The 22757-nt window shown below is 46.4% G+C and overlaps 1 protein-coding gene across 2 annotated transcripts in view; it reads left to right on the forward strand.

Annotated features, from left to right (window-relative positions):
* THOC2 (THO complex subunit 2) overlaps positions 1-22757 on the forward strand; it is a 2257836-nt gene that overhangs the window by 712759 nt on the left and 1522320 nt on the right. For both annotated transcript variants that reach the window (XM_069612670.1, XM_069612671.1), the window contains exon 13: positions 2035-2079. In XM_069612670.1, the coding sequence (XP_069468771.1) occupies positions 2035-2079 (45 nt within the window). The remainder of the gene's footprint in view (positions 1-2034; positions 2080-22757) is intronic.

A 22757-nucleotide genomic window follows, 5' to 3' on the forward strand; every position in this document is an offset into this window, starting at 1 on the left:
GCATAAAAACAGAACTGAAGCCAACAGGTGCTGCATGTGCTATATATACTTACGCCCCTGCGGTGGAAGCCTTTGTGGGACATAGTTGACTGGATTGACGCACACCGTCCTCTACCGAAAAATGTTTTCCGAAGCAGCTAAAGCTGTAAGGATATCAAAAGATGAGCAATACGTGGGAGGAACATCCAGTTGAAAGAACGTTACCAGGGCTAAGTGATTTGTTCTTCTAATTGTATCTGCTTAGATTCATATGCGTCCACCCATCCTCTCTGTACTGTGAGTTGAAGGCCTCATAATGCGTTTTTCATTAGTTCTGTACCCAGAGCGTTGACATTCTAACAGCACATTTTAGACTGCATGAATCCTCAGGTCATGAACAATAACAATCTGGACCACCTCGCGCGAAGTGGCATCGGTACTGCACACGTCACCATTAGGAATAGTATTACGGTAATGCCTGGGCGATGTATTTTTGATTTTGAAAAGAAATAATGTAATACTCTGCACCAACAACTAGATTTTGGCCCATGCAAAGCTTGTGAATCTAAGCAGATGCAAGAATCAGAAAGATGACTACTGAAAGGTAATGTTTGTCATACTGAATATTTAAAACATGTCTTAGTGAGATACTGTAATAAATTAGTGCTATTTGTGTACTTAACTGTGTGGGTCTATATATTTACAATTTCGATAAATGTTAACTCAACCACACAACAGTGGCCCTTCCTTAGTTCAGCCTTACTTCCTGGTCTTTGCTACTTAAGGGAGTGGTTTAGCTGAACTGGATTGTGATTAATTCACACTAGATTGGCTTTTCAAAGTCATACCACTGTAGTGACTTTGAAAATACCTCCTAACAGGCTATTACTGTGTATATTCTTTTGCGAGCACTTTAGGTTCCAGTGACGATACACTAGTGCATTTGACCCTAAGACCCCTGGGGAAGGCTGATTATTTGAAATGTATTGGTTTCCTGGACAATGGTCTGAGCCAGAGGAGCTGAACGGCGGGGAGACTGTAGCCTCAATTCAAGGTTCCACGGTCGTCCTCTGGCACATGATGCGGCTTTGGACTTTGGGGGTTGGCTCGAAGGGCCGTTAGAGGGTATGGTAAGCCATAGAGGAGCAGCCATGGAAGCAATCTGGCATAGTCATGAGCTTCTCAGAGACCAGGCATTCAAGCAGGAACTATGATCCAGTTGTCCCAGCAGATCAGGGAGAAAGGGAGCACTTCAGTCTGTCCTTCTGGTCTTTTTTTAAGAGGTAGAGCTTCTCCAAATCAGACAGTGTAGCCTAAAGTAGATGCTGATGCAAACCTTCACCCCTTCCTTATGCAGCAGACCTTCCAGGAGTGCAGGTACAGAAATCCAGCTGTAGGCAAGGTGAGTGGCTGAGGGGTCTGCTTTGTTTTCCATTTGTGGACAGTGAGTATCGCACACCATACATCATCCAAGCAGAGGGATGTTCAGCCAGTGGCAGACATTCTCTCGGATAACTCCCATGGCGCCTAGAAACACTTGTGTACAGGTATGTTATAAATGCCATACCATATCATAAGATGGGCTTTCACACAAAGGAAGGGATCCCACACTATCGCAGTCAGAGCTGCATGATTTTTGTGGGATACAGGAATTCACACCACATTCCCACATCTGCATAGGTCTGATCAGTTGCTGGACTTTGCCAAGAACTAGTTACTCATATTCTGAACATCTCTCAGTGTAGAATTTCGTTTGCACTCTGGCTAGGGATAATTAATCTTGTTAGTTTTCTGTCTTGGAGCGCACTCTGATGTTGATGTAGGGAGTCTATAAACCAGCTGAGCAACATCTGCCACTGGCATCATGAAATAGCTAGATATCAAGTCGCTTAGGTGCCAATTCAGATATTCATGATCTAGTCTACATATTCGGTTAAGAGGTACACTATCTTTAAAAATAAACACATTGCTTATGTTTAATATTTTTTTTTAATCCTGCTTGGGCATATATTGACTATTCATGCACACTAAATCCTGTTCTCATTTTCTTTTCAGTTTCAATCGGATGGAAGCAGCAAACCAGAAGATAAAGAAAGATTGGTTAGTGGAGTAGTTCTTATGTAATATTGATCCGGATTCTTAAACATAATTTATTTTAAACAAACCCCAAATCGATAGTCTTAAATGTGATATAAACTGTGAAATAGCTTAGTCATATGCAGAGTAACTTGCAATGCAACAAAAGAAAGAACTTCCAGTTGGAGAGCCTGAGGCACATGATCAAGATTACTTAAATCTGTGGGGCTGGCCCCCCTACGGGGGGGGGGCAATGTTAGGGAGATTAATCAGATGTATGCCTGTTGGGGAGAATTCTAATTTCTGTGCTAATGCTACGGATATCGTTGAGAACGCCGAAATGTTTACCTCGCGAATAAATATTGCTAGAATGTAATGTGAATAGTGTGAGCGATCTAGTAGAAGTAAAGATGGCTACACTCTGCATGAAATTAGCTAAATTAGACAATGGCACATTTATTGTGGAACTGAATCTTTTTAAACTTGAATAAGCAACAAGATCTAAGAATATTTGATAGTTTGAGTCGTATATATCATAAATGGGTCAAAGAAGATGCTAATAGTTGGCTAACATTCTCTACTGCCAAACTTAAACGATCACTGAAATGGTCAATATATGACCAAAGTAGAGAACAAAATATGGTAAACCTTGCAACAAAAAGTAATGGTGGGTTGTATCTGGAATTCTGGTCCAAAGTAATGTGTAAACCTGGCTTCCACATGGCATTTCCTGATTGTGTGACTATTAGACGATACCTGCTGCTTAAATTCACCATGAGGGATACCTTGGAAATCTTAGGGGCGAAACTGAATATACCTAAACAAATTAGGTACTGTAGACTTTGTGGAATGGCAAATAACGAATAATCAAACACATTTTATTTGAGTGTGAAAGCCTGCAGAACTTGCGTATAAAATACGTGTTAGCTTATGATAACTCTAGAAGAAATTTGATCACAAATGATATGGGAATCATTGTTGTGTGGTAATGATATGAATTTGATTTTTCATATGATGAAATTCAATGAAGTTGTTTCAGCGATTTTAAAAGATTTATCAATTGGCACTTTGTAATAACATGATCTAGTTTTAATAGGAAATCCTTTTTAGATTTTTTTATATAAAAGATTGATGTGTTCAGCCCTTTAAGTGCCATGGGTTTTTCCCCCCAAGTGCCAAGGCCTTTTTTGGTGATTTCGGTATTTCGCCATTCAATGCCTTGTAAATGTATTGTTACATGAGATATCTCAGCCTTTTTCCCCACATGTAGGTGGTTGTAACGCCACCCATGAATCCAAGGTTGCTGTAGGAGGGGGGTGAGAGAAAATAACCAAAAAGGGTGAAAATTTTGGTTTTTCAAAAAATGCAAATAAAATAATGTACAAAGAAGCCTGTGGTTTTTTTCCTTGTAAGAGCTAGGAACACATGGTTTGCTGTGCTGAATTCCCCAATTTCCTGGCTTTGAAGAATAGGTTGAGTGGGAACGAAAAAAAAATATTTTGATGTGGTTATCAACCGTTTTGTGAGAGGTAGGCGATTTTGGCAATTTTTGCCAATGAGACATGCATGGACGGAATGGTAGGAAAGACAAATTGGAGGACAGAAGGCATACATTTCTGAAAAGTAGACAAAATTCCAAGTTTAGGAAGGGGTGATTTGCACAGGTCGGGCCACAACTAGGAAGGGGAAAATGCCATAGTTTGGGGAAAAAGCGGGAAAATGACAGGAAAAAAAGGTATGTGGTGGACATGGTTGGCTCGGTACAGCAATGGCTTCTATGAATTTTGAGAAAAACAATGCTCTGCTGCATTCCCCCCGACTCTTGCAGTTAGGAAACCACACATTTTTTAAGCGTTTCGCAAAACAAGCAATGCCACAAGCCAAGCAGTGGTACACAGGAGTTTTATGCTTGCGGCCTGAACAGACTTACTTAGCATGTGTAAATCAGGAAAACCAATGTGGGGAGGAACGGCAAGCATACATTTTTTGAAAGAGCACAGGCAGACCTTTTCAAGGGTAGATGACCTGTGCAGGTTACAAAAGTGTATGGTGCCTAAAGCAGCGAGTAAGTGTAGGGCACATTTGGGAAATGAAAGGGTTGTGTCACAAAGGGCACCAGTAAATGGGTTGAAACGTTATGAAAACCACACAAACGCAACAAATGTCATACCTTCCCGCATGTGTCCTGTTGAAAACGGTACCTCACGTGTGGGTGCTCCTACCTGGGCACCAAGGGGAAAGCCTAAAACACCCCTAACCCCAAGTCTTTTCCGACAGCTGAATTTCACGATTTTTGCAGACGGGCACACCATACAGATATGGGCCTCGGGTGTCCAAGCCACCAAGGAAAAAGGGGAACTCCATGCATTTCCAAAAAGAGGACATCCGTGTAGGAATCCGCAGAGGTCTGACTTGCGCAAATCGGCCCAGAATGTATTTCACAGAAACCCTGGCAAAGCCCGAAATGTGCTGGAAAAAAAAGCCCATTTTCCGCACATTTCACTTGGCTCACCCACCGAAACACACCGTCAACAACACATGGCCTACCGTCCCGCGTTCCCACAGGTGTTCCGATGACAACGGTACCTCACATGTGTGGGTGCACCTACCTGGACGCCAAGGGGAAAGCCAAAAATACTGGTAACCCCAACTCCTCTGGCACAGCAGGACTGCAGGGTTTTGACTAATGTGCACACCATGCAGATTTGGGTGTGGGGTGTCCAAGCCACCAAGGAAAACTCGAAACACCATGCATATCTGAAAAGAGGGCTCTCATAAGAATTCTCATAAATGGCTGATTTCCCTTACCTAAAGAGTCCCCCAGCAGCTTTGCTGGGTTTATAGGATTTATTTTTTTCACCTGGTAAGAGTGTGAGCCTTTTTCCCCACTCTTACATGTGTTTTGCTGTGTGTATTTTCACGGTTTGTGTGATCTTGGGCACTGGAGCCTCACCTACCCCATGTGCACCACTTTTTGTGTGTTACACAGCACCTTCAGTGCAGTGACACAGAGTTGTCTTTGAGACTTCCCTCTGACTCCATTTTTCTGGGGCTCACAACTGGCCCCCAGAAACAGGTAAAGTTGCCATTAACTTTATATAGTCACTTTAAACTGCAGACCCTGTACACGCCATCTTACATGGAGTCATGGAAAGGTTTAATTCTTATCCCGTTTTGTCTGTGCCTTTTGGAGCATTGTTTCGCTCCCTTAACACTAAGACTTGGCTGGTGGCAGTGGTATCTACCCTAACCTTCCTACCGCGATTATATTATATAAACGTGGTATTGTTCCAGGCTATTATATTAGCCTCGAACATAAACTCGCTTGACCAAATACATTTTATTGTGGTTCTGGCTGTGTTTATTGGCCATTTCTTTTTGTTAGTCTTTTTTTTTCGTGTTTTACTCTGCGCGCCAAACGGGGGATGACTCCTTTGTTCGTTGTCTTATTGCGGTCTTCTGGACAGAAGCCCTCCTTAAAGGGCCTGATATTCTATATGGGCAGGATGTGAGGGAGGGATCTTCGGACCCCTGCCCTGGGTTGCCTTAGTAACCCAAGTCGCACTTTGGTCTGATTGGCTAAGGGGACTGGCCTTGCCAGGCCAGCCACCCTGCTGTGTGTAATTGACAGCCAGGCTGTATGAATGGGGGAAAACTACATAAAAAGCAGGTCTCTGGGACTGGAAAGACAGTCTTGCCATGGGAACGAAAGAACAAATGAGGAACTGGTAGAAGAGGACCCCTACCACGACTCAACCGCCCGGTGAAGCCCTGCTGCAGGTCCAAATCTCCGAATCCGATGACAGAGAAAATCCTCCAGGAAACTTCTTCCCTTGAGCTGGTGGGACCAACCAGTTCCCCCAAACTTCAAGCCAGGACCCCTCCTCTGGTCGAATTCTCTGTACAGAGATACAGTGGGCCGGACAGCCAGGAAGGTCAGACCCTGCTTGGGTTTTAAGGAGCACACCTTTTATTTGTTTTGCTCTGCTGCTGGCTTCTTCCCTGGTTGGCACAGGACCCTCCATCCTTCCTACTTCTGATCAGTCCGACAGTCGCTTCAGGAACCGTGAGTCTGCAGGAACAATCGGGTGCGTCTGCCTCAGATTACAGCTCCTTCTTCGTTTTCAAGGTACTGTGCAAATCCAGTTGTCTGTTTCGTTCAACCGCGGTGAAAGTGTTTGAAATCTTTCTCCAATCCGAGGGCTTGTCCTTCTCTTTGAACTAACTTTTCTACCAACCAACCTCGTCCGGAATCTGTGCCACCAACTTTACTGCAAACTACCCTGAGCTGTGTGATCTTGAGCAAAAGACTTTTGACCCATTGACTTTGGCCCTAAGCCTTTTCTAGCGTATCTCCTCACTGTGGTCTCTCTTGTTCAAATTGCTCAGAGTACTTACCTGTTGCTGTGGTTCAATTTCTAATAACTTTGTCTTTCCGTCCCTTTTAAATTGCTGGAGTGCCATTTTACTCCCACTTCATTTTGTGAGCTTAACTTGTCTGGAATTTAAGGGAACTGTTGTGGTGTATTCATGATTGTGATTTTTAACTTGCTCATAATAGTGAAATGTTATACAACTGTTGGGTAAATAAATATATATTCTTTTACTTAAAAACCTTGAGTCAGTGTTTTCCTGAATCATAGTAATTGCTGTCCTTTGTGTAACTATTTGTACTGCTCACTTACTCTTCAGATAAGTCTGGCTGCTCCGCTACTGCTACCACTATAACTGTGTAGTACAGGCTTGTACCAAAGGTGAAATTATACTCTCACTTGTAGTCTTAATTGTGTGTAGTGTTCCCAAAGGGTACTGCATATAATTCTGCCTAACAAGGACACCCGTGGGAATGCACAGAGGTCTGACTTGCACAAAGCGGCCCAGAATTTATTACCCACAATCCCTGACAAAATGTGATATTTGGTGGGTAAAAAACACAAAATTCACTTTGTCGGGGGTTCTGGGTAATAAATTCTGGCCCGCTTCGCGCAAGTCAGACCTCTGTGTATTCCCACGTGTTGTCCTCTTTTCAGAAAGACATGGGCTTCCCTGTTTTCCTTCGTGGCTTGGACACCCTAGGCCCAAATCTGTAGGGTGTGCGCATGAGCAGAATTCCTGAAATGATGCTGTGCCGAAAGACTTGAGGTTACCCTTGTTTTAGGTTTTCCCCTTGGCACCCAGGTAGGTGCGCCCACACATGTGAGGTACCGTTTTCATCGGGACACCTGTGAGAATGCGGGAAGGTATGACATATGTTGTTGGCGGCGTGTTTTGGTGGGTGAGCAGAGTGAAATGTCTGAAAATTGTGTTTTTTACCCCCCGAATTTGGACTTTGCCGGGTGTTATGGGTAGTAGATTCTGGGCCGATTTGCGCAAGTCAGACCCCTGGTTTTCCACAGATGTCCTCTTTTCAGAAATGCATGGGGTTCCATGTTTTCCTTGCTGGCTTCGACACCCTAGGCCCAAATCTGTAGGTTGCCCACATGGACAAAATCTGCTGTCGAAAGGCTTGGGGTTACCAGTGGGTTACCCTTTTCGATTTGCGCCCCAGGTAGGTGCACCCACACATGTGTGGTACCATTTTCATCGGGACACGTGTGGGGAAGCGGGAAGGTAGGCCATGTGGTGTTGGCAGTGTGTTTCGGTGGGTGGCCAGAGCGAAATGTCTGAGAATTGTCTTTTATTTCCAGCCAAGTTCAGAGACATTTCCCTCTGTCCACTCACCAAAACACGTCGCCAACAACAGATGTCATACCTTCCTGCGTTCCCACAGGTGTCCCGACGAAAATGGTACCTCTCATGTGTAGGTGCACCTACCGGGGGCAAAAAGAAAAGGGTAACCCACTGATCACCCCAAGCCTTTCGGCACAGCACATTTTGTTTGTGTGGGCAACCTACAGATTTGGGCCTAGGGTGTTGAAGCCAGCAGGGAAAACCGGGAACCCCAAGCATTTCTGAAAAGACACCCATGGGAATCCAAAGTTGTGACTTTGGCAAATCTCCACAGAATGGATTACCCACAAGCCCCGCCAAAACCCACATGGGAGAAGGGTGCCCAAGGCCAGGGATATTACCGCCGACTTTGCTGGAGCTCTGGCTGGCCTGCGTTACAGCTTCTCCCCATCAGGGAGTCCCGGCAGTGTGCCAATACCTCCCCGAATGGAAAAGCTGTAATGCAGCCCAGCTGCAACTTCAGGGCGGTTGGAGGTGATGTCCCCGGCCTTGGACATCCATGCACCATGTGGGTGTACCGTCCCCTAAGCACAGCGGCAGCTCCAGGGATCTCCAGCAGGATCCCCATTCTTTCCCAGAGGTGACACCTATAACGTAGCACAGCCAGAGCTGCAGCCCTCGCTGGCAGACAGACAACCCACAAGGGAGGCATCCGCTCCCCGGGAAACACCAGTGTTCTGCTGGCATGGGGGACAATTTGTGGCCTGCCCCTGCAATTGTGTCCTAGCCAACCCAAATATCTTCCCAGATGGCCCATTCCCACCCACACCACCTACAACCCAGTCCCAGTCTCACCTACCCCACTGACAGTGGGCCCTAACAATAGAATAATAAAAAACGGTACTCTCATAACGTTGCAGCTGCTCGCGTAGAAAAAGCTGTAAACAAAACAAAAAAACAGGTTACCTACAGTCACACCAGCAAAAACAAATCCATACTTTTCACGCATGCCCACCCCCCTACCCCCTTTGCAAGCCTTCCTACGGGCAGATATCTGCCACCAGGGAAGGCTGCATGAGGTGCCCCCACCCTCCATTTGGGGTCGGGAGAAGCCCACCCCAATACGTCTGACAGGCCCCCAATGGATGGGGAAGTAGGGTTTGGCATACCAATGACCAATGTGCCCCTCTGCGCCAAGGCAAGCTTGGTAAACAAAAAATTGAAAATGGCAGGCTGCACTCTAGGGGGGGGGGGGGGGGGGCTGAGGGGCACCCTACAACGCCGGGGAATTTTGTAATGTGAAGGGGGGTGCACCTCGCTAAAGACGAAACTAAGTGGCCAAACCTGGTTTGGCGCGCAGGGTAAATCTCAAGAAGGCCCTTTCCACCAAGAAATGGCGAAAAAAGACAACCGGGCCATTTGGACAAAATGCTTTACTGCAGCTGCGAACGCAGCCCACGGTAAAAACGCACAATGGTAGTAAAAAGTAAACCACTGCCACCAGCTATTAATTGTAGAACGAGTAACATAAAAATGTTAGATGACAAACTAGACAAAGGGGATCCTCAGGACTTCCTCGTATGAGGTGATCCGATATTGCTTACCCTTCCAAACTGAAACGTCCACCTAGATCTAATGTCCTTGGCTCCAAGTGCCTGAATGACGGGGGTCATCTTCCTCCTCTTGGGCAGGGTTGTCTTGGATAGGTTTTTTAAATGCATCACATCGGCTCCATTGTATGTAATCTTTTTGGCCTTCCTCGCTAGTTGTAGTATCTGTTCCTTCATTTTATAGTCTTGCTGTGTAGCTAGAACCTCTTTAGGCTGGGCCCCTGGTCGCGCTCTACGGGGGCAGATTCTGTGAATTCTGTCTGTCTTCACTTTTAACTTTTCCTCGCAATCCAGAAAATCCTCAAAAAAACCTCAACTGCTACAAGTTCTATATCTGGGACCTCCTCTGGCAATTACCTGCATGTTAGATCTCCTTGACCTGTTCTCCAAATCTTATGTCGGAAGCTCTAGGTTGTAGGTTGCAGTTGCCAGTTGCTCTACCCAGGTCCTCTGTCAATTCCTGTATTGCTTTCTCGTTCGTGTCCAGCCTTTCCTCCATTTTATTAACCTTGTTTTATCTCCTGGAGGCCTGTCGCCAGATCCTCTCTCATGATGGCCATTTGTGTCTGAACCATTTCCGATATTTTGTCACCAAAGTCCATAAAGTGTTATTTGATAACTGACTGTGTCACATTTTGATCCATGCCCTCCTCTGTTCGGGGCTTGCTCCGATCCGCTTGGTCTTGACCCCCTTGGGTGCCCTGGCGGTAGAGCACTTCCTTGCCCCACATTCTTTGGAGATTGCACTCGCAAGATTTCTTGGGACCCTTGGAGGGTCCTGGCAGTTCCTTTTCACTCGTTTTGGACATTGTAGTTTATTTCATTCCTCGCCGGGGGCCTGGTCTCTTCTTGAAAGCCTGTAACCTGACAAACGGCAAGTCTTCCCTGGGTCCCCCTCGATGCACGGTCTTCTCGCATTGAGGCTACTTCCTTGCCGATCTGAGCCTCCCACGTTGCTGGAGGCTCTGTGTCGTCCGGACCCTCTCTGGGGCTCCCAAGGCTCACTCTCTGCCCAAGTGCTTAGTTACATTATCAGTCTCCCGGCTGGTCCTCCACTATGCTCGCTCTCCTCACTGCCCCGAAGTTTTCACTGCGTCCGCCCTCGCAGATGTCCCTGCAAAGGCAAGGCTTAACTTCGGACTTATGCTGGCCCGTACCCCAAGCTAATCGCTGGCTTTTCTCTCTCCGAATGATCCTGTTAAGTTGCTGTGAGGTTGAGACTAATGGATAGCCCCCTGCTGCCTGGGTGCTCCGCGTTCGCTGCCTGAGGAGGGCTCAACATGCAGATTTTCTCTTGGAGGCCCCGAGCTTCGGGAGAGCATCGATCATGGTGCTCTCCCCACGGCAGCCACCTTGGAATCCCCAAGAACTCTCATCTTGACCAAGTGGATCAGGATGGGATATCTGTTTTAAATTCACCATGGTCAGTCGCCAAGTATCAAAGAAGTTTAAGGGGTCACCACTTTTTGAGACCCCTGGTTGGAGGTATCACCATACGTGTTAGTCGGGACAGGAGGTATTCAAGTCTTCAGCTTTCTTCTCTTGAAGGCATTTCGATTCATTTACTGATGGAGTAAAAAAATAAATGTGCAGAGATATTCGTAGGGTTCCGATGTGTGTTGATTAAAAGCAATCCCACCTCGATCCAATCGTATGCTTCTTCAGGCATGTTTTAATGCAAGGATCAAACGTTCATAACCAAAGGAGTTATTGCACCAGCAACTTAGAGTTTACAGCAATGAGAAGGTCCCCTCTAGGTATGACCTTTTGGACCACTCACAGCTGGTTGATGAAACACTGCAGAACCATCCAACATTGGCTTTTCAATTAGCAAAGTCTCTTGTAAAAGCACAATGTCAAATGTTGCTAAATTATTTGAATTTTGACTATGATTAGTAAAGTGGAAGTATCCCGGGCATTCCATGAGATAATAAAAATCTGTCCTCAGTGGGACACATGATATGACTATTCTCTATCATGCAGAGTCGAGACCAGGGCTTGGATTCTATCCTCGTCTTACTTGCACGTTGAAGAATCGAGCACTAAACCATTACGTACGGTCCTCTTGTAAGCCCCAAATGCATGCTGAAAGAGTGTTTATTCTCCTGAGAGGCCATTGAGGTAAGGACTTCTTAGCCATACTGGGGGAACACTTCATACTCCAACGTTAACAGTGCAGGGGCTTCATCTAATAACTTGGATTCCAATAGATTAGATATATAAAATTAATGATCACTCATTTTTTTTGTTTTTTTTTTGCTCATCTGCAAATACAGGTTCCACACAAACTAAATTGGCCCAAGACCCCTCTGACATGTTGCTATCATGAAGATTGGTCTGCTTATCACTCGATCCCCCTGTAAAGTAATGCTTTTGAGTAGCTCTTTTCTGCAAGTGTTTTAAAAGGAGGCAACTCAGTGCTGTCAAGAGGCTGTGCTGAGTCACTCCTGATCATGGCGTAATGCTGCTTTTGCATTGCTCTTTTCCTAACGGGTTTTAAATGATATGATAGGGCATTTGTAACGCGCCTATACACAAGTGTTTCAAGGCGCGACGAGGCAGGGAGGGAGGGGACAAAGGGAGACAGACAACAATCCTACTAGGCCAGGTGTCATTCAGATCGCACTAGTGCAAGGTTAAGGGGACGGGAAAAGTGCAAAGGGGAAAGGGAGGGGGGAAAGTGCAGTACACGGTTAGTAACGAACAAGATAAATAATAAGGGCCAGCTGGTGGCAAGTGCAAGATAAGTGCAGACAAGTGCTGGGCAGAGGGGCTATAGCGATCCAGAGACAGTCCCGCAGTGCAGGGGTTGCTGGGAAGGCAGTGCAGGGGAGAGTGACTGGGCCAAGGACCGAGATTGGTGAGTGGCCCAGTTGCTGATTTAGTACAATTTCAGTGATTTAGCAGGGGAGAGAGGGAGAGAAAGCAGAAGCTCACTGTCTCCAGTCCTTCCCCCCAGAAGCTCACTGTCTCCAGAGCCCTGGTTCTCTCGAAGCTGGACTACTGTAACAGCCTCTACCTAAATCTGCCTGCCTCTACTCTCCGCCCTCTGAAACTCATCCAGAACAGGACTGCAAGACTTGTCCTTGGCCTCAAGCCCCAGGACCGCATCTCTCCAGGACTGAAATCGTTACACTGGCTCCCTGTGGCTGCGAGGGTTAAGTTCAAAACTCTCTACATTGTCCACAAGGCCTTCTGGGGCTTGGGGCCAAAATACCTTCAATTCTCCCTTCCTAAATATCTTCCTTCTTGTGCACTTCCGGAACCTGAGATGGTTCTCCTCAAGTTTTAGGGAGGCAGGAAGGCTGTTCCAGAGGGAGGCCCCTGCAGCAGAGAGAGATCTCCCACCAACTCGTTGCTTAGAGAAGCGGCTGACGCTGAGGGAGTTGGAGGCGGATGAGCGAAGTGCACGAGAAGGAAGATATTTAGGAAGGCAGCGTTGAAGGTATTTTGGCCCCAAACCCCAGAAGGCCTTGTGGACAAAGCAGAGGGTTTTGGACTTTATCCTCGCAGCCACAGGGAGCCAGTGTAGCGATTTCAGTCCTGGAGAGATGCGGTCCTGGGGCTTGAGGCCAAGGACAAGTCTCTCAGTCCTGTTCTGGATGAGTTGCAGAGGGCGGAGAGTAGAGGCAGGCAGATTTAGGTAGAGGCTGTTACAGTAGTCCAGCTTCGAGAGAACCAGGGCTCTGGAGACAGTGAGCTTCTGGGGGAAGGAGAGGAAAGGAAGGATACCTCTGAGGAGGTGCAGCAGGTAGTGTGACTTCTTAGAAACGTCAGAAATGTGTGGTGAGAAGGCGAGAGTGGAGTCGAAGATGGCCCTGAGGTTTTTAGCCTTGCAGGTAGGAGCAGGAAGAGGGCCAAGAGAGGCCGGCCAGAGAGCTGCAGGGAAGGTGGGAGTGGGTGTGCCGATGAGTAGAATCTTGGTCTTACTGGCATTAAGGCAGAGGTCGTTGGCGGCACACCATTCCTGGATATCAGAAAGACAGTCGGAGATGAGGGAAGGAGAAGAGGAGGCCGAGGGTAGCCTGAAAATGAGCTGGGTATCAGCATAGCACTGAAAGTAGGGGCAGAGAGCAGCAATGCGGTGGGCGAGAAGTGCCAGGTACTGGTTGAACAGCCAGGGAGAGAGGTTAGAACCCTGGGGGACACCACAGGTAGAGAAAAATATGTCAAACAGGAAAGACCCCAGTTGGACCTGGGAGGGTCGATTTGAGAGGAAAGAGGTCAGCCAGGCCAGAGCCTGACCAGTGATACCCAGGTTATCACGGAGATGGTTGAGCAGGATGGTATGGTTGACCGTATCAAAGGCAGAAGAGAGATCAAGCAAGATGAGAGCACAAGGAATGTTAGAGTCAAGGTTCGAGAGCAGGTCCTCACGGATGTTCAGGAGAGAAGTTTCCATGCTTCTGGCAGCTCTGAAGCCAGACTGGTGGTCATGAAGGCTACCAACAGATTCAGCATGGAGATTAAGCTGGGAGATGGCAAGTTTCTCCAGGAGCTTGCCCAGGAAAGGAGTGATAGAGATAGGGCGATAGTTAGCTGGGCAGGACGGGTCGGAGGAGGGTTTCTTAAGAAGGGGGTGCACAAGGGAGTGCTTGTGAGGGGATGGGAAGACTCCAGAGGTGAAGGAGTGATTGCAGAAGTCAGCAAGGGCAGGAGCCAAGGAGTTGATGTGGTCCTTAATAGTTTTGGAGTAGCAAAACTCTCTCAAGTCCTCCAGGCCCTTCAACTTCAGGACTGGTTGGTGTCTCTCGACCTCAAGGACGCTTACTTTCATGTGCTGATTCATCCCAAGCACATGAAGTACCTGAGGTTTGTGGTTGGCGACTTGCACTTTCAGTTTCAGGTCCTGCTGTTCAGCTTGACTTCCTCCCCGAGGGTCTTCACCAAGCTCATGGTGGTGGTGGCAGCGTATCTCAGGAAGGGGGGGGGATTCATGTCGACCGAGGAAGTCCTGAATCATCTGTCAGTCACCTGCCACTCCCTTCACAGGCTGGCTTCTCCTTCAACTTAAAGACGTCCCACTTGACACCTACCCAGCGGCTCCAGTACATCGGAGCAGTGCTCCACACATCTCTGGGGCTGTTTCCTTCCCCAGGTGAGGGCTTCTCGCATTCTGCAGATGGTGAACAAGTTTCAACATGCCCAGAGTCTCCCAGTGTTCAAGTTCTTGAGGTTGCTCGGCCTCATGGCATCCTGCTTTCTCCTGGTGCCAGAGGCCAGGCTAAGGATGAGATCTCTGGAGTGGGCTCCCAAGATGCAGTGGTCAGTCCTCCGGCAAGATGTCGGATCCTGTTCAGGTGCCGCCGTCTAAGGCAATCTGATGAAGGGGGCTCCATTTTGGCTACCCTGGCCAGAGGTGACTATCGTGACGGATGCATCCCTCACGGGATACGGAGCTCATGCCAATGAGTTGACAGTCAACGGTCGTTGGTCTCCGTCGGAGTCCAGACTTCATATTAATCTGTTGGAGCTGAGGGCCGTCAGGCTAGCCCTGAAGGCTTTTCTGCCGTCTGTGCGGGTGAAGAATGTCCTGCTTCTGACGGACAATACAGTGGCCATGCACTACCTCAACAAAAGGGGGGGGCAGGGTCTCTCCCTCTGTGCAGAGAGGCGATGCAGCTCTAGGTCTGGGCCATCCAGCAGGAAATTTTTGATTCCTGCAGTACGTCTGGGCCGAGACGAAAACGACGCGGCGCATGCTCTGAGCAGACAGAGCACGGTCTCTCACGAGTGGGAGCTGGCTCAGGAGATTCTCCTGGAGATCTTTGCGCTTTGGGGGACCCCACAAGTGGATCTCTTTGCCACCAGTGTCAACCGGAATTGCGAAAGATTCTGCTTGTGGGAATTTCCTTCAAGAGGAGCCTTAGGGGGCACGTTCGTAGTGGAGTGATCCTTCCCACTATTGTATGCGTTTCCTCCAGTCCCCATCATATCGCAAGTGCTGCAGAGGTTCGGGTCCTGGATGATCCTCATTGCTCCGGCATGGGCCAGGAGAACGTGGTACCCAGACCTTCTCGACATGTCCATCTGCCCTCCACACCGTCTTTCCTACCGAGACGATCTGCTCTCAAGGGAGGGGGGGTCAGGTTCTCCATCCAGAGGTCAAGTCTCTCAATCTTCATGCTTGGCTTCTGAAAGGTTGAGGTATAAGAATTGGCGCCTCCCTGAAGATGTGATGGAGGTGTTGCTTTCGGAGAAGGCCTGCAACAAAGTCTCTGTACCGTTGCCGTTGGAGAAAGTTCTGCGACTGGTGCAGGGTTAAGAATGTGGATCCTTTTTCATACATTCCTTTGGTTCTGTCTTTTTTGCTTTCATTAGCCCACAGTGGCCTGCAAGTGGGTACCATTAAAGGTTACCTGGTGGCGCTGTCCATATTTAAGCGCTCGTCTGAGGAGTGTTCTTATTTTAAGATTCCTTTGATTTCTCAGTTTCTGAAAGGGCTCGCTGTGTTCCCACCTTCACCTTACCAGATGCCTGGTTGGGATTTGAGCCTGGTTCCAAAATTCCTAATGGGAGCTCTGTTTGAGCCTTTACGTTCTTGTACTTTGCGACTGTTGACCTTTAAAAGTGCATTTTTAGTTGCGATTACTTCCGCCTGCAGAGTGAGTGAGTTGCAGCACTATCCGCTAAGCCACCTTTCATGGTGTTCCATAAGGACAGGGTTGTCCTTGGGGTTCGTCCTTCTTTTCTTCCGAAAGTGCTGTCGGAATTTCATTTAAGCCAGGTCATTCTTCCGGCGTTCTATCCTCCTCCGCATCCTGGTAAGGAAGAGGAGAGGCTCCATAGGTTGGATCCTAGGAGAGCTTTAAGTTTCTACATCTCACGCATGTCCCGGGTCAGAGTGGACGATTAGCTCTCTGTAGGATATGCTGTAAGGTGTTTGGGAAAAGCTGTTACTAAGCAGACTTTGTCTAGATGGATTATCTTGACAATTTCTGAATGTTACCGCCCTGCCGCTAAGGACTCTACGGTAGGCTTACAAGGCCATTCTACCAGGAGTGTGGCTGCCTGTACTGCTCTGCAGAGGGGTGTTCCCATTCATAACATTTGTGAAGCAGCCACATGGGCCTTTGTCCATACTTTTGTAAGGCACTACTCCCTGGATTCTATCCATGGGCAAGATTTCACCTTTGGAAAGGCGGTCCTCTATTCTGTAATTTAATTGGGCATTCTAAAATTCTAAATTCTTTTCCCACCTCCATACGTTCGTACTGCTTTGGGAGAACAAGTTACTTTCTTACCTGGTAACGTTGTTTCGATGGAATGTTCCGACAACGTATTCCACATCAAACCCTCCCAGCCTGCCCCTCTACAGAATTTCCTATGCGATTGCAGCTTACATTTTCGCAAGGCTTTCTGTAGTCCTACTGGCAGAAGATTGGTGCCACACGTTCTGGGACAAAACTACAACTGAGGCTACGGGAGTCGTGCGTCCTACTTATAACATCCGGTGACGTCGGCTCGACGGAGGCCCTCGAGGACAGCGTATCGACTTCATAGACGCAGGACGAAGACGCCAAAAATTTTCTGAAGCAGCACAGCTGTGGTGATTACCTGGCATAGACGTGGAATACGTCGTAACATCCCATCGAAAGAAAGTTACTAGGTAAGAAAGTAACTTGTTCATTGTACCTCTACAGCTCAAAATGACCCCTCTTGAGATCTGTCTGGCCGCTCAGTCACTTGAACAACCTGTGTAGTACAGACTTGTACCAATTGCCAAGAGGACAAGGCTGATGTTGGTCTCCCTCAGGGTTACTATAATCAATCTTGCCTAACCAGCCACAGGCCCCAGGAGTTTCCTGAGGACCCTCCTGAATGCAGGATGACCCAAGCTTGAGTTACCTCACCAGAGTGCTGCACTTGAGGAGTGAAGGAAGCCCAACTGATGTCCAAGATCCTGGTTGGTGCTATTTACCTAGCACTATAAACCGCGAAGTACCACCGATCCGAAAAGAGCTGTAGCTGTGGCAGACCATCAAATTGCTGCTGCAGGAGTCCCCAGACATCCTCCCTCTTTTCCCCACGACTGAGGCCCAGGAACACAGAATCTGCATCGCTGCAATCAGACAGAAGCCAGCTGGACCCTCTTCTACCAAAGCTACTGTTCTGACTATGGGGTACTTATCTCATTGTGTCTGTAGCTTGATCTGCTCAGTTGCGACTTTAAGTAGCTGTGTTTTCTAGAGTTTCTCTGCTCTAACTTTCACAAGTGTAACAGCTTGTGACTCTACAGGGATTTTTCTTTAAACTCTCTAACTTTGTGCAAGACTTCTGCTATCCAAGAAGGGCCTCAGCTCCCTAGACTTTGGTCCAATTGACTTTGGCTGCCCTCGTTCTCTGCAGACTCTTCAATTCCATTGACTTTGATTCTTAATGCCCCTCATAGGTGATGCATTGGATTTAAACTAATATTGCTGGGCAAGGTTTTTATCTAGACTTCATTGAAAGATCTAAAGTGCTCACATGCTCGAAGAACCTGTTTAACCTTTTTCCGTCCTCTAGCCTTTCCTTTCTGCCAACCTCAGAATTTACAAAGTATACACGTGATGTATAAATGCCAACACTGTCCTAGTTAGTGAAGTCACCTCAGGGTGGCATTTTAATGAAATATTAGCGTTGAACCTGGGGGAACAGAGTGGTGGTCTACATCCATGTCGATGCTGGACTGCCCGTGTGCCTGGTTGAAAGACCAGTACACACAGTTTGTAGTTGCGTTTCATTGCAATATGCCACACAGAACAAACAAGTACAATATAACCCAGTATCTACTTGCTCTGGGTTGATTGAGAACGTATTTTGAAGTGTATTTAGATTGTTGCACATTGCCATTTTTTAAAGAATGCTTATTTAATAATAACGTTAAATCATTATCTACAAACCGTGTGTGGTGTTTGGATATTTGTATTGGGGGATTTCATTGCTACAGCTCACATTTACCCCTCTTGGGATAAGTCTGGCTGCTCAGTTACGCTACCAACTTGTGTAGTGCAGACGTATACCAATAGGTGGGTTTCCCAATACTAAGAGGACACGGGTTGCATAGTCGCCCACAGGGTCACTACATCAATTCATGCCTAACGTCAGCCTCCAGCGTGGGTTTACGCCTACTTTCAGTCCTACTTCAGCAACTCCTCTAGTTCCCCAGAGTACATTGTAAGTTGAGAAAGGTTGTGTAGATCAAACTTGTCCACTTCTTTTTTGAGAAATATGCAGCATATATTTGATGGAGACCTTTCCCAACTTTAACTTTGCTGAAGGAGTTATCAGCTGGTGATTCATGCTATAACCCTCAGACATTCTTGAAGTTGTCAGATTTTGATGTGATTTTGTAAGTTAATATTGTGCATACCCCAAAGGGACCCAGCAGAAACCTGCATCTTGGCGCATATAGTACTTAGCAGAAATTGAAACAGTACTGAGGAAAAGGAATCTACAGATAAGTTGTCAATTGTTTGCTGAATATGCTCAGGGACTCACTTTGTCTTAATTTATCTGGAAGTGAATTCCAAGTTCGAGGACCTGTAAAAGATGAACATCTGTCACCTCATGCAGATGTTCTGGAAGAAGGAACCACCAACAAACCTTGTCCTGAATATAGTAGCATAAGATTAAGGCGATAAGTAGTAATCTTGGATGACAGATAAGCTGGAGCCAAACCATGAACACACTTAAAGGAATAGTGCGCTCAGAAATATTGTCGTGAGGGTTCGGGCATGTGTTTTTAAGCTTACGTTGATCGATCGTACAAACATTTCCTATGCACCTTACCGTTTTTCCCTTTTGTACACATGCGAAATCAGACAACAGGGTGCGCCCATTTTGTGATATTATCCGTTGCCGCATTGCCCAAGCAGGACTGCCCTTGCAGCACTAAATCATATCCCCTGCCCCTGAGCCTAACATCATCAAACCTAGTGATATTCCCCACCTTTCTCCGTGACGTTACTGGGCAGCGTAGTCAAATGCGCCAAGTCATCACCTACGTGATGTGACGCAGAACCCGGAAATCAACACACATCGTCTCACAACACAGCGCGTCACAATTCGGAATATAAAACTGTACTTTAAAAGGAAACAGCAAGACTGTACAATTTGTAAAGTACTTTTATTTCACAATAAAAGCTCTGAGAACATCTGGCGATTGCCATCAAATTGGATTTTTTTTTCTTTGTTCTCGATCCGCAAATGAGTCATGCGGTGTTCCTTTGGGGTGCACAAGGTGTTCGTTTTGGGTAAAAGAAGCGCTTTGGTCGCACAGTGAATTGCAAGGCTTGTGCATCAACTTGGCGCTAAACCACCGTAAAGGATGTTATGTTGCTCCTAATCGCTGGTACCGCGTAAGGGCATATCAGCCCTTGGCGATCACACCAAAGAAGAGTCAAATATATCCAGTTATTGACATGTATCTGCAGCTGCCGGTTGAAACTGCCATCAGTTGGTAGCTGGAATCGATGACAATCGCAGAATGGCAGGATGTACCTGTTTGGAAAACATAATAGAAATGTGTCTCAGTAGCTGATCTTTACTACAATTTACAATTTTATCTATTAATCCGGCATAGAGTTTAAACTAACGATTAGCACAGACGTGAAACAATGTGAACAGAGGGAAAACAACGTGGAAAGTACTCCACAATTTGCTTCGGAGGATAGTGCTATGGAGTATGTTCAGCTCTACATTGGATGCAGAAGCTGTGACACTACAATGCGAGATACACATAGGTGGCATTTTAATGAAATATTAGCGTTGAACCTGGGGGAACAGAGTGGTGGTCTACATCCATGTCGATGCTGGACTGCCCGTGTGCCTGGTTGAAAGACCAGTACACACAGTTTGTAGTTGCGTTTCATTGCAATATGCCACACAGAACAAACGAGTACAATATAACCCAGCAATAACGGTCAGCTAATAAGTTAAATCGTTCGGGTATAAAATCGTTGAAAGTCAAGTCAAACTTAAATTATATTCAACATTTTCATTCTCTTGGCGTAACGCAGACTCCGTGTGGCTCAACGATTTTTCATAAACTGAACTTACATGTTCCTTAGTCCAGTTTTGGAATGGAGAACCTTATCATATCTTAGGTTATTACACCCCTCCTTTAATTGAATTCCTTTCAGAATGGTCCCTTTCTCTCAAGGTCAAAAAACAATTGAACCTTATACTGTGTGTGCGATGCGTGGGCTTCCTCAGCTCGCAAGCAAAAATTCAAAGCTGGTGACCTTCACTCAGAATGAAGATACATTCTTAGTTTGCAACATCTTGTCTCACTGCATCCATGAAGACTGCAATTGTGAAGCACGGGCAAAGGAGGAAAAATGTGGGGGCTGTCATTGCTCGCTGTTCGTGGCGCTGCTGAGGGCTAAGAGAAACTTTGCAATGACAATGCGCTCTACTTCAAAATTGGAGTCTAAGGTACACAATATGGAGTCATTGTGTCTAGCAGTAGCCCCACCTCTGCTTATGTCACGGCCTCCTTCCCCATGGCAGTAGATTGGCAAAGGAGGCGCCCACCGCGAGTGCAATATAACGTATAAGGTTTGTTGGCCGAGGGCTCAACCAAACCCACCCCTTCCTTACATTTGACCCCCAACCCATGCCCCCAGGAATATATTGGTCAGAGTGCTTCTATTTCTCACCAACAACGCACTTTGATGCACTGTTTTGTTCAGTCAGTGCTTCTTGCGTGCTGAGTATCTTATGTAGCCTAGGTCTTATCACTTTTGTGGGACGAGCAGTTATTCAGCTATTTGGGCAACTGTGTTGTAAGGCAACTGCCGAACCCCAAATTTTCTTTCACTCTGTTATCCATCTGGCCCTCCCACGATCAGTGAAGGTCCCACCGTAGCTCGACGAAACTGAACTGTAAAAGCAGTGTTACCTTGTATGTCGATGTTAAAAATGGCACTAGTTGAAAAAAAAATTTAAAAAGAGGATACATTTTAAAAGACAAATTGGATGCTTTATTTTGACACTTCATAAAAAGCATTGTTGATCCAAAAAACAGATGGTAATCATTTGTACCTGGATTTGAACTGTTCCACGAGCTCTGCTTTAGGTGGACAGGGCACGTTGGCAATGTATGTGTACTCGGAACAAAAACGCGGGCAATTCCGTGATTATGCATCTCCAACACAATAATAAGATCTTTCACAAAATCAAATTCCATTTCCTCATATACTGGCTTGACCACCCATTGTTTGCTTCTTTTCCTAAAGGCCATAGTGTAGAGAAGCATCCGAAAGTTTCCTGCAGTCCTTGATTGTTCATGGCCTAAATTCTCGTTATGCGCTAATACCGCTTGTAATGTCCTATATTTCATCCATTCAATGCCGAAATGCAATCTCTTTGGCCTGTACTTTAGGCACATATTGTGGAACACCTCCAAATCTCCTGTGTGACTGAATTCTGTGAGTCCCTTCTGATCTCTTGATAGTTTTATCAACCACAATCTTCTCAAGGGCTTTCTGTGGCTGTGAAGATGGAATCGACCGCTTCTTCTTCCGTTCCTGCGACAAAGGGCCATGTTCACATCAGTGGAAATGTTGGTTTTCTGTCAGAGTGAACGTTTGAACAGTGATGCATTTGTGACTGCCATTTTTCTAGTAGAATTTCCACAGACCCATCACAAGTTTTGGAGCTCCACCGAAGATGCTTGCTGAAAAACTGGGACCACTGTAAAATACTTTCAGAACCTTTTTTTTTCCCCTGCAGCTGAGATTTTTTTGATGGATTTGGCAACGTGCCATACATCAAATGAATGGCGACTATTTGGAAAGGGCGCTCATTTTCTTGGATATTGAAATGTCTATCCGTGGGTATGAGGTCGATTTGCATCCCCCTCGATTGTAGAGTTTACAGTGATTTTATAAAACCAAGTTTCCCCTTGGCAACTGAGGATTTACATTCAGACACATGCACGACCACCAAACTCACAATTTTTTTAGTTTCGATGTCCTGAAAGTGGTATGTGCAGTACTTTGCTGAAAATCTGGGGCTGTCACACTGTCAATCGCCAGCGAGCCTGAACCATTTTTCAGAGAATGTACTTTGAATGGACAAGTGTTCAATTTTCCAAGCTTCACCAATGGCAGAGAATAGATAGACGTTGATATTTGTAGTACTGCGTTTTAGATAGGAATTGGAGTCCAACAACTTAATGAAACTAGAGCCACTAAAAAGTAAAGCTGCTGCACACACTAGATTCCCAGCTGGCAGTTTACCCAGCATCGTTTGTGCGGACCATGAACACTTTTCATGGAGCATTTCACAGGTGGCATTTATTTTCAGTTTACTGGCTTGTGATACACGAGTCATATTCCCCAATGGCTTCCCACATACTTCCCCTCTCACTGAATGCACACATTTCAGCATCTTTATAATCTCCATCAAGCTGCTGTCGAATACTATGCATTT

Source organism: Ambystoma mexicanum, chromosome 5p (genome assembly GCF_040938575.1).
Source record: "Ambystoma mexicanum isolate Mex_15411 chromosome 5p, UKY_AmexF1_1, whole genome shotgun sequence".
Classification (NCBI taxonomy): Eukaryota; Metazoa; Chordata; class Amphibia; order Caudata; family Ambystomatidae; genus Ambystoma; species Ambystoma mexicanum.